The sequence below is a fragment of the Etheostoma spectabile genome, chromosome 4, assembly GCF_008692095.1.
Source record: "Etheostoma spectabile isolate EspeVRDwgs_2016 chromosome 4, UIUC_Espe_1.0, whole genome shotgun sequence".
In the NCBI taxonomy this organism is placed as follows: domain Eukaryota; kingdom Metazoa; phylum Chordata; class Actinopteri; order Perciformes; family Percidae; genus Etheostoma; species Etheostoma spectabile.
This window is the reverse complement of record NC_045736.1, coordinates 33,346,054-33,357,958: the sequence shown is the minus strand read 5'-3', so window position 1 is coordinate 33,357,958 and position 11,905 is coordinate 33,346,054. Positions and strand designations below refer to the sequence as shown.

General features: G+C 42.4%; 1 protein-coding gene and 1 pseudogene across 1 annotated transcript; one reads left to right on the top strand and one right to left on the bottom strand.

The window, feature by feature from the left end:
* Positions 1 to 300: 300 nt before the first annotated feature.
* LOC116687947 (uncharacterized) lies at positions 301 to 7,851 on the top strand. Its single transcript, XM_032513692.1, has 8 exons — positions 301 to 543; positions 693 to 989; positions 5,740 to 5,814; positions 6,241 to 6,298; positions 6,401 to 6,475; positions 7,237 to 7,403; positions 7,602 to 7,645; positions 7,734 to 7,851. Exons 1-8 carry the CDS (start codon positions 375 to 377, stop codon positions 7,821 to 7,823), a joined length of 975 nt encoding a protein of 324 aa, XP_032369583.1. The 5' UTR covers positions 301 to 374; the 3' UTR covers positions 7,824 to 7,851.
* A 1,631-nt stretch (positions 7,852 to 9,482) lies between these two features.
* LOC116688455 (histone H2B 1/2-like) lies at positions 9,483 to 11,631 on the bottom strand (annotated as a pseudogene).
* Between the last annotated feature and the right edge of the window lie 274 nt (positions 11,632 to 11,905).

The following is an 11,905-nucleotide window of genomic DNA, read 5'->3' as shown; positions in this document are numbered from 1 at the left end:
AGCGGTCTAGACCTGCTCTATCTGTAAATTATAGAATGGTCTAGACCTGCTCTATCTGTAAATTATAGAATGGTCTAGACCTGCTCTATCTGTACATTATAGAGTGGTCTAGACCTGCTCTATCTGTACATTATAGAGTGTGGTATAGACCTACTCTATCTGTAAAGTGTCCTGAGATAACTCTTTTTATGAGTTGACACTATAAATAAAACTGAATTGAACTATAACACGTGGAGCTCTCCACCTTTGTGTTCCTTCCAGCTCCTCCTCCACCGACCCTGACAGCGAGTCCAGCGGTGATCACACAGACAGACCCAGTCACACTCAGCTGCCAGGCTCCTTCACATCCCACTTTGTCAGAGTGTTATTTTCGTATGGTGAGAGGACAACCTGGCCGACGTTTCCCTTGTCGGCACACGCTGACAGGAAGTGAGCTGCTGAGGCTCTCCAATCAGAGTTCACCTGCTGAGGTTCAAGTGACGTGCTTTTACCTTCACGTGTCTCAGTCTCCGGACAGTGATCTCTCCTCCATCATCATTCGAAGTGAGTGAACACTACTAATCTCATGACGTCTGCTACAGTTTGAGCACAAACAACAAAGTGGCTTTTAACATGGAGGGGGAGTCTGCAAAATAAATGTTTTTTAAAAGAGATTTTTCATTTATTTAACCAAACACATACTTTGTTTTCAGCTCTTCTTCCACCGACCCTGACAGTGAGTCCAGCGGTGATCAACGAGACCGACTCAGTCACCCTGAACTGTCTCACTCCTTCATCTGTTTCTGTGTCTCTGTGTTATTTCTTCACTCTAAGTGGAGGAACTGTCAGAGAGCTCTCATGTCTGCAGACGCTGACAGGACGTGAGCTGCTGAAGACGGCCCATCAGAGTCCCCCCGCTGGCGTTCAGCTGACGTGTTTCTACACTGTAAAGGTTGGAGAGAAAAATTATCCATCGCCACACAGTGACACATCGTCCATCTCCATACACAGTGAGTGACTGCTATTATAATTCGATACATGTATATTTTATAGTATTTTGACTTTTTTACTTTGTTGTCTCACCAGGGAGGACTGTTGGTACAACAAGTGCCACTGGTACAAGTATCTCTACTTTCCCACCATCAGTGAACCCAGCAGCAGGTAATTATTACCTTTTACTACAACCCACACACTCTTTACTAAGTGTTTTACATACACTCGCTACACATACAAGTTGTAAACCAAAACAAAGAGAGAAACACATGTTTCAGAACCTCCACACCCATCAAAGGCAAGGCAAGGCAGCTTTATCCGTAGAGCACATTTCAGCAACAGGGCAAATCAAAGTGCTTTACACAAAATCAGTTAAACAGACAAAACACAAGTAAAAACAGTTAAAAATCATAAGCATTAAAAACCGGTAAAACACATGAATAGACAGTTAAAAACAAAATAGAAACATTAGGACACATAAAACACAAGAATAAAAGTTACAGTGCAGCATAAGAAATTTAAAGAAATGAGCATTAATTTAAAGAAAGGCAGCATCAAAAAGAAAGGTCTTCAGCCTTGATTTAAAAGAACTGAGAGTAGCAGCGGATCTGCAGGTTTCTGGGAGTTTATTCCAGATATGAGGAGCATAGAAACTGAAAGCTGCTTCACCCTGTTTAGTTCTGACTCTGGGGACAGAAAGCAGACCTGTCCCAGATGACCTGAGAGGTCTGGGGGGGTCATAGTGTAGTAGCAGATCAGAAATGTATTTTGGACCTAAACCGTTAAGGGATTTATAAACTAGCAGGAGTACTTTGAAATCAATTCTTTGAGACACAGGAAGCCAGTGTAAAGACTTCAGAACTGGAGTGATGTGATCCAGTCTCTTGGTCTTAGTGAGGACTCGAGCAGCAGCGTTCTGAATCAGCTGCAGCTGTCTGATTGATTTTTTAGGGAGACCTGTAAAGACCCCGTTACAGTAGTCAAGTCTACTGAAGATGAAAGCATGGACCAGTTTTTCAAAATCCTGTTGACATATTAGTCCTTTAACCCTTGATATATTCTTAAGGTGATAGTAGGCTGACTTTGTTATTGTCTTAATGTGGCTGTTAAAGTTCAGGTCTGAGTCCATGACTACACCAAGATTTCTGGCTTTGTCTGTTGTTTTTAAAATTGTTGTTTGAAGCTGAGCGCAGACTTTTAATCGTTCCTCTTTTGCTCCAAAAACAACCACCTCAGTTTTTCCTTCATTTAATTTCAGAAAGTTCTGGCACATCCAGTCGTTAATTTGTTTGATGCAGTTAGTCAGTTTTTGTACTGGACTATAGTCCCATGGCGATAAGGTTATGTAAGTTTGTGTGTCGTCCGCATAACTATGGTAACTTGTTTTGTTTTTCTCCATAATCTGAGCCAGTGGGAGCATGTAGATGTTAAACAGAAGAGGCCCCAGAATAGAGCCTTGGGGAACTCCGCACGTCATATTTGTACGCTCAGATGTATAATTACCTATTGTCACAAAGTAATCCCTATTCTGTAAGTAGGTTTCAAACCAGTTTAGTACTGAGCCAGAAAGTCCTACCCAGTTTTCCAATCGGTCTAGTAATATGTCGTGGTCGACCGTGTCAAATGCAGCACTGAGATCAAGTAGTACTGAGATTGAAATTTTGCCACTATCTGTGTTAAGGTGGATGTCATTAAAGACTTTGACGAGAGCCGTCTCAGTGCTGTGGTGTGGTCGGAAACCCGACTGAAAGGTATCAAAACTGTTGTTTAGTGACAGGAAATGGCTGAGTTGTAGAAAAAACGCTTTTTCAATGATATTACTTAAAAACGGAAGGTTTGATATCGGCCTATAGTTGCTCATTAGTGATGTGTCTAGGTTGTTCTTTTTTAAAAGTGGCTTGATTACTGCAGTTTTCAGGGCCTGTGGAAAGATACCTGAAAGAAGAGACGTGTTCACAATCTGTAGAAGATCAGAAGTCAAACAAGTCGAAACACTTTTGAAAACACTCGTTGGTAGAATATCAAGGCAACAAGAGGAGGATTTCAGATGTTGTATAATGTCCTCCAGGTTTTCATGGTTGATTATATGAAATTCTGTCATATTGGAAATAGTTTTGCTTGAACACTGTGACAACACATGTCCTGTACTTGATATGGAGGCACTGACTGTTTGTCTAATCTTCAGAATTTTGTCTTTGAAGAAGGATGCAAAGTCATTGCAGGCCTTGGTAGATAAAAGTTCAGATGCTACTGGCACTGGAGGGTTTGTTAACCTATCAACAGTAGCAAACAAAGCACGGTCGACCATGACATATTACTAAACCGATTTTCTGTTCTCACCAGTAGGACATTTCTCCATGGAGATCTTTTCTTACCAGAGACAACTTTGACCTTAGCGGGAGCAAAGGTATCAATAACATTTGGAATTTTACAGTTGAAATTATCTACAAGCTCACTGACTGATAGCCCAGAGAGGGCGGGTGTGGAGGAGAAAAGCTGTATAAATGTTTCACTGGTGTTTTCAGTGATATACCGTTTTCTGATTATCTTTGTTTGGACACTTTTGGGCCCAGAGATAGTGCCGCTAAAGAAAACACAGGAATGATCAGAGAGAGCAACGTCAGTCACCACAACCTTGGAAATGTTCAGACCCTTGGAGACAATCAAGTCCCTAATTGCGAGTGGGCTCTGTCACATGCTGAGTCAGTCCATAGTTCTCAAAAACACAACCCAGTTCTTTGGTCCCCCTGTCCTGGGGGTTGTCAACATGAATGTTAAAATCACCCGCAATGATTACACAATCAAAATTAATCCAGATTATAGACAGCAGTTCAGTGAAGTCATCAATGAAGGTTGCACAATATTTAGGTGGCCTGTAGATATTTAGAAAGGGGGAAGATCTTAATTGAAGAGCAACATATTCAAAAGAAGCAAAATTTCCATAGCATATTTGCATACAGTGGAATGAGTCATTAAACAAAATGGCGACTCCACCTCCTTTCTTATTCACTCTATTCTCACTCATAAAACTGAAGTTAGGGGGAGCGGACTCGATGAGACCAGCAGCGCTGTTATTATGGTCTAACCAGGTTTCAGTTAAAAACATAAAATCTAGATTGTGCTTAACAATAAAATCATTTATTAAAAATGATTTTCCTGCCAAAGACCTGACGTTTAGTAAGGCTAGTGTTAGTGTGTTTTCATTTTTTGGGACAGGCTGTAGCTGACGAGGAATGGATGCTAAATTTGCTAAGTTTGCAGTTAAGTGCTTATTCACCATTCTTTTCCTATTACCTATCACAACATAAATTGAGGAAGAGTTGAATCCACAGGGCCCGGGCTTGTCTTGGAAAAAGTCATTAGTATCACTAGTCCTGCAGCCAAGGCCCGGCACATATCAGATAGTGCTTGCTAGATTTTGCACACAAAATGTTCAAATTGTCAATGAACTGCAGAGAGTGGACGGTACATTCAGTTGAAAGCCATTTGTTTAGTGCCAACAGCCGGCTGAATCTCTCATCTCCTCTTCTGACTGACGGTATAGGACCACTGATAAACACATTTGCGTTTAGAGAGCTGACGGTGTCCAGCAGTTCCTTAAAGTCCAGTCTCTGCAATTCAGACTGTTGCTTTACAACGTCACGTGACCCGATATGCAGAATAATGTTCTTCACAGTTGGGTGTTCTGCTATGATAGCTGGGATTTTTTGGGTAAAGTCAGACACCATGTCTTTGGGAAAACAGAGTATTTTGGTGTTTTTACTGTTTTTTAAATCTTTTACAGCAGAGTCACCCACAATCAGGGTTTGAGGCCCAGTTGTTAGCTTTTTACTTTTTGAATTGCTCTCAGTCCTTACCCTGCTGTGTGGCGATGAGACGCAGTCCCGGTCCTCAGATGTCTGTCCAGCGTCCTGCAGCAGAGGAGCAAATCTGTTATCCAGTTGCACACCAGGTTGTTGGGGGGGCATTTTGTTGCTTATTTTCCCTTTTGCAGCTGTCCACGGCTGTGTCCAACTAGGTAGAGGGTTGAAGAGGCGCTCTGCCCAGATGATAATGCAGGCCAGCCGGTCATATCACAAATCTCAGGGCGCTGTGCCCTGCCCGCTAGTCGTCCTCCCATTTCCCAGGAGAATGATTTACTCTTAGGCTTCGCACCACAAGAGTTCCAGGGAGGACTGCCACTTGTTGATTTATTACCAGTTCCACCCTCCTGTTTCCTTGTAGTCTTCTTGGTGCTAATTAGCCGTGTGTTAGCATGCTTTTGTCCATTGTTATGGGTCCATGGTAAAGTGGTGTCATTTCCACAAGATCCGTTAACTTCCACGTTCACTTCTAGAAGGTGAACTTTGGTTTCCAGAAGTGCAATCTTCTGAAGGAGTTTGTAGTAGTCTTCCACGGAGAAAGGAGGCATCTTGCTGCTAATTAGCTTTATCTACAATCATTGTAGGACAGGCTTAAGCTATTGGTAGGCCACACTCACACAGAATAATGTTAAAATATGGCAATAGCCTACTATGTCTACAAAAAATGTATAGTCCAGTGTTTTTGAAGTGTCCAAGAGCCGCTGCTCATAGTTTCTCTCAGAGGAAAAGCACGATTATCAGCAAAAATATGCAAGCAGAGGCCGGAGCAAGCAGCAAAGCGTCTGCACTGTAAGAAGCAGGAAGTCTGTCAAAATGCCAGCTGTGTGTAACTTTAAATAATCACAAATCATATGTATTTAATAGTATTATGACTTTTGACTTTTGTACTTTGTTGTCTCACCAGGGAGGACTGTTGGTACAACAAGTACCACTGGTACAAGTATCTCTACTTTCCCACCATCAGTGAACCCAGCAGCAGGTAATTATTCAGAAGGCTCATCACAACATGAGACTTTGCTCCATGTGTCACCAGGGGCTCTACACATGAACTCAGCATGGAGAACATTGGTTGTGTTCACAGTTTACTAAAACAGGTTTTAAACAACTCACTGGAGGGGTTAGTTTATCTCCTTACCGCCATCTTGTCAGTCAAAAATAGTCGATCTCCGAATGCAGCGTTACAGGGAGGAGGGTAAAGATGAAAAGCTCCTAAAGCTTATTCCATATAAATGCACGGATAATTTGTTTTTTTGTCGTTAGTAAAAAACAATATTGACTCGGGTCCATTCACAAAAAGCCCCTAGTTGATGTTGGCGAGTTCTGCTTTAAGTCCCGCCCTCATCGGCCTCATGGGAACTCCTCACGGTGCTGGGTGATCTTTATCTTGTCCCCATTATTTTAACAGCCTGGTCTACCAAAGAGGATGATTTAGCTGTTAGCAAGCTACCCCAGTCCAGCCCATGGTGCTTTCACTCAAGTTCAGACATATTTAGTGTAACTTTGAATAATCACAAATCATATGTATTTTATAGTATTATGACTTTTGTACTTTGTTGTCTCACCAGGGAGGACTGTTGGTACAACAAGTACCACTGGAACAAGTATCTCTACTTTCCCACCGTCAGTGAAACCAGCAGCAGGTAATTATTCCCTTTTACAACGACCCACACACACTCTTTACTAAATGTTTTACATACACTCTATGCAGTATTAACATGTAAAACACTGAATATATTAATACAAAAAGTGATTGTCCTGAATCTCCGTCAAAGTGCATTTTGAAGAGATGGTTTCTGATTGGTTACTCTGTGATAGATGCTGTATGCAGTTGTTTATGGATATGTGAATTTAGCCTTTCTAGTGCAGATGTTAGCCCAGTTAGTAAAATAAAGCAGCAAATGAAAATGTGCTGATACTAGTACGACTCCTATGACTCCAGAATATGGTGACGGAATAACGGGTAAACTTTTAGTTTTGCATCAAAATGCAAACATGCTTTTTTGTTGATGTACTCATGTGCGAGTGTTAATACGTCTCACACTAAAACATAAAAACATACAAAACATATTACAGTAACATAGTATCTGGTAGTATGTATCTTTCATAATTAGCTTGAGCTGCAGAAAATCCCATTAGAAATTGGGGATTAAATATTAGATGTGATGCCATTTGTGCAAAAGGTTAAGAAATAGCTGAGATTTTATTTTGAAAAGTCATCTTCAGCAGACACACTGCACAGTGCTACACAGAAGTGATACATTTTCAAAATATTTTATTTTCAACTTGAATTCAGTGATAAAATTATGTTTAAAACTATTTTCCAATAACCATCAGTAGCAACATTTGGGTTTCCATGTTTCATCTTTGGTGTGACCTGGGATTTGGTGGTTGGTATCTACAGAACACAGCTTCCTGTTTTTCTTCATGTTGTGGAAGCCAAACTGTTTCAGACTCGTATCGTTGCAGAAGCGGTGGTTCTGAAGTGTGTAGCAGCCGCGGCTGGCTGTGGAGTCACGGTGGGCGTCCTCTTGCTTGTTTCTGCAACCCTCTGCAGCAAAAGAAGAACTGGTGAGAACAAGGATCATTCGTCAGTCAAACAATGTTTTACACGGGTGGACAAGCTGTTACTGTTGGTTTCTTTCTGATTATTACATATGCACTCTATGTAAACTCAAGAAATGCATTGCTGCATCTTAAGTAAAAATAAATGTATACTTGTATATATAACCTCTGCAATCATCTTACTTGGAGTGTCTCTCTCACCAGCAGGTTCTGAAGAAGTAAAAAGACTAGAGCCTCAAAACGAGAATGTAAGTATAACATGAGAGGCGATATAGAAAACATTTCCCATATACTGAATATTAACAGGTGCTACATTGGGGTTCTTTCTGTTCCCAGTGTGACACATACCATATGTACTCCATCATCGCTGAGCCAGCTGCCTCAGGCCTGAAGGGTAGGGTGTACAGCACGGTGCAGCCACACTGACACCTGGAAGAGAGGCAGACCCCCTCCAGGACCTCGTCTTTTAATACGTCTGCAGTGTCTTTTTATCAGATGAACCAAACTTTACAAACGGGTTGATGCAGACTGACGAAGCACCGCTTGTTCCAAACTGCATTTTGATTTAGCTTTATTTCAGGTCAAGATTGAACTTGTATTTAGTTTTACTCATATATGAAAGCATATGTTCACTTTACCTCTTTTAATAATACCCCGCAGCACTTTGGTTCCACTTTCCCAGCCTCTGCAGGTCTTTGGGGGCGACTCACGACTATTATTTAGAATCCTTTCTCTTTGAATAAAGTGCGCAGGTTTGAGCTCTTTCAGAAATATCTCTTTCAGTTAACACCTGCACTAAATACATTTAACCTTGTTAAGGGTTAAACAATCATTTTGACTGTGTGTGAGCAAGTGTGTAGGTGTGTGTGTGAGTGTGTATCTGATGAGCAGGTGTGTAGATGTGTGAGTGTGTATCTGATGAGCAGGTGTGTAGATGTGTGTGAGTGTGTATCTGATGAGCAGGTGTGTAGATGTGTGTGAGTGTGTATCTGATGAGCAGGTGTGTAGGTGTGTGTGTGAGTGTGTATCTGATGAGCAGGTGTGTAGATATGTGTGAGTGTGTATCTGATGAGCAGGTGTGTAGATGTGTGTGAGTGTGTATCTGATGAGCAGGTGTGTAGATGTGTGAGTGTGTATCTGATGAGCAGGTGTGTAGATGTGTGAGTGTGTATCTGATGAGCAGGTGTGTAGATGTGTGAGTGTGTATCTGATGAGCAGGTGTGTAGATGTGTGTGATGATGAATGGTTCCTGTACTACGTTACAGAGCTTTGAGTGGTATTTAAGACTAGATAAGATATATAAGAACCGATATTTACAGTTATATTTAATCCTCAGCTCCAACAATAGGTCTAATGAACTGTAATGATGTGATGTAGCCTGTGTATACTACTCCTGGCATTTTAGAAAAGGCAACAAATCATATGATACGACATTGTGTTAATGATAAAGTGAAACAGAGCTGTTGTCTAGGCAACAGAAATGATGGACATGTAGCCTAATCTTTGTTCAGCGATGAGAATGAGAATAACTGTAAATAAAACCCACGTGCACGTTGTGCGAGTGTATTTCTAGACTGTGTGTTACATATTGTGTGTTATACATATGATCATTTGGAACAGTTCCTTGTGCTTTTCTGGTAAATCATCGTCTATAATACGGTACATGACAGATTTATATGAAAGCTCAAACCTTTTTAACTTGTCCCAGACTTATTAGCGGTCAGACAGCTGGCGCAGAGCCAAATTCAGGATTTACTCTGTACTCTGTTAAGTATCGTTCAGCATTGATACAAGCGCTGTAATAAAATTATTAGTAGTAGTACTTTTAAAACTGTGACTTTCCTTTTGATAATGATGTATTTATGTATCTGCCTCGGTGGTTTTCTACAGAGGTTCAGAGTAAAGGATGAGAGCCTCGAACACCTAACCTGAACTTCAGTTAACATTTAGTGTAATTTAATAATGCTAAATCATGTTAGAAATTAGTAGGATAAATTATAAATTTCTGAGTGAAACGTCTTCTTCCTGTCTGGGCATCTTTCTCTGGAAATAAGTTTTAAAGTCCTGTTCATATTTAGACTTGTTTTGGGTATTTTCTAAAATCAAGCTTTATTTTTTGTAACTTTTGTTAACAGCGACCTGCCATCTTCACTCTATTTTTGTCATCCCATGTTTGTATCGTTATATATATATTTTAATTGCCGGTTTCATTTAATGTAGCACAGTTAACGGTCTGTGAACCATACATTTGCAGAATGATTTTGTTCTTAATGGATTTAATCTATTAAATAATTCCCCATAGATTAGATAGAGCCATTATAAGAGGACTAGACCTGTGTTAAGAAGCAGTGGGTGTCATGTTGCTGTTACCTGGAGCTGGGGTACGGTCACGGTCTTGGTGGCCTCGGACGCGGCCTCGGTGCCCCCTAAGACGCGGCCTCGGTACCCCTCGGACACGGCCTCTGCGGCCTTGGTGTCCCCTCGGACATGGCCCTGGTGGCTTCGGACACAGCGTGCTTGGCCAGCTCCCCGGGCAGCAGTGGCCTCACGGCGGTCTGGATCTCCCTGGAAGGGAGGGGGGAGCGCTTGTTGTAGGGAGCCAGACGGGAGGCCTCACCTGCAACGTGCTCAAAGATGTTGCTCACAAACGAGTTTGTGGGACCCATGGCTCTGGAGGGGATGCCGGTGTTGGGGTGGACCTGCTTCAGCACCTTGTACACGTAGAGGGTGTAGCCTTCCTTCCTGGTCTTTCTCTTCTTCTTGCCGGTCTCGCTGACTCTCTTAGACACGGCTTCTTTGAGTCCTTCTTAGGCGTTTTAAGGGCCGGCTCTGGCATGCTGACCAACTCAGACAGTTAGTAAACTACTGCGGTGACTCACTACACGACTACTGTCCAGGATGCAAATGTGACCGTGCTGCTGCTCGCACAGGATTGGTCCTTCCCGGGAGCTCGTGTAGTTATGTGGACCTGGCCACCCATGTAGGAAGCATTTGTCTTCTTTAGAACAAAAGACTTTCTTTGTCAGCTTCATTAATGTGGTCACAAAAATATATTTATGTGTTACGCGTCTTCTTCCCCTCTCCCAGGCAGCTCCAGGATCTCCCCGGCTCCCACAGCTTCCTTCACGGAGCAGCCTGTGGACCCGGCCGATGGGAACTGGGGCCCGGCACGGGAGGAGCGGGTCTTAGCCTTCGCTCTGGCTTTTCCTTCAGTTTTTCCTCTTCCAGACATTTTTAGATGCTCTTGTGACACTCAACTCAGAAAAGTCTTCCCCCCCACAGCCGAAGGCCTCCTATTTAATGTATGTCGGGGGAGAGGAGCGCCGCTTCCAGCAGAGCAGCGGAGGGCGGCCCGCTCTCACATTTGGAGGGCAGTTTCAAAGGATTGAAGCCGATGAGCGGCAGAGATCCGGGCGCTGAGCCCCTCACCGATCAGGAGCCGGAGGTCTGGAGCAGCGCCACCGTCTCACATCCGGGTCCCACAGTGTCTACAAGTATCTATCACGTGATTGCAGAAGACATACAATTATATAACTTTTTTTTATTATTATTATAACTAGTTGAGGTTAAATGAATCACAAGATCACAGACTAAATGAAATGATTTAACATATGAAAAAGCTCAACAGAGGTTCATTCCAGTGACTTTTCTCTTTAAGAAAGTGGTAGAGCTGTTGCCTGCCAATCGGAAGGTTGGTGGTTCGATCCCCGCCCCATTGTCGAAGTGTCCTTGGGCAAGACACTGAACCCCGAGTTAAATACAGCACATTTACATTTAATCTGGAAGCCATTTAGTCTCTGGGTGAAACTGAAAGCAGAAGACAGAAAGTGCAGTCAGTCATGACTCCCCCCCAACTTCCCTTTGAGTTGTGTTTATCAGACTCACCTTCAGCTTGTGGTGTCAGCAGGGTGAAGTTCTACAGGATCTCTGCTGTAGCTGGTCTCCCTAGGAGGAAGCTCTTTCTCAGTCTGGGTTCTTGTGGTCAGAACTGCCTGATGAGATCTGCTCCCCCAGTTTCAGTTTCATCCTTATTCGGGGTGCATAATAATAGATGGGGGTGACTTGAGTGAACCATGGCCTGTAAATATTAATAGACTGTTGAGTCTCATATGTTGTTTAACCGCTGCCAGTGGCACCAACCCACATGGAAGCCACTCACACCACACCCCTTGTTGACTTAGCCTTCAAAATAAAAGCCCGTTTTCTAAATACAAATTTCACACATTGCTTCTTTGTCACATTGATACATTACACACTCAGGGACAAATACAGTGCCTTGCGAAAGTATTCGGCCCCCTTGAACTTTTCAACCTTTTGACACATTTCGGGCTTCAAACATAAAGATATAAATTTTTTATTTTTTGTGAAGAATCACCAACAAGTGGGACACAATTGTGAAGTGGAACGAAATCTATTGGATATTTTAAACTTTTATAGCAAATAAAAAACTAAAAAGTGGTGCATGCTAAATGATCGGCCCCTTTACTTTCAGAGCAGCAAACTCAGTC

Excerpts from the sequence above, each read along its gene's own strand:
- LOC116687947 (XM_032513692.1), top strand. The coding sequence starts at position 375 with ATGGTGAGAGGACAACCTGGCCGACGTTTCCCTTGTCGGCACACGCTG. Across the intron at positions 6,476-7,236 it reads GTCAGTGAAACCAGCAGCAG|AACACAGCTTCCTGTTTTTC; the intron begins GTAATTATTCCC and ends TGGTATCTACAG. Across the intron at positions 7,646-7,733 it reads TAGAGCCTCAAAACGAGAAT|TGTGACACATACCATATGTA; the intron begins GTAAGTATAACA and ends TTCTGTTCCCAG.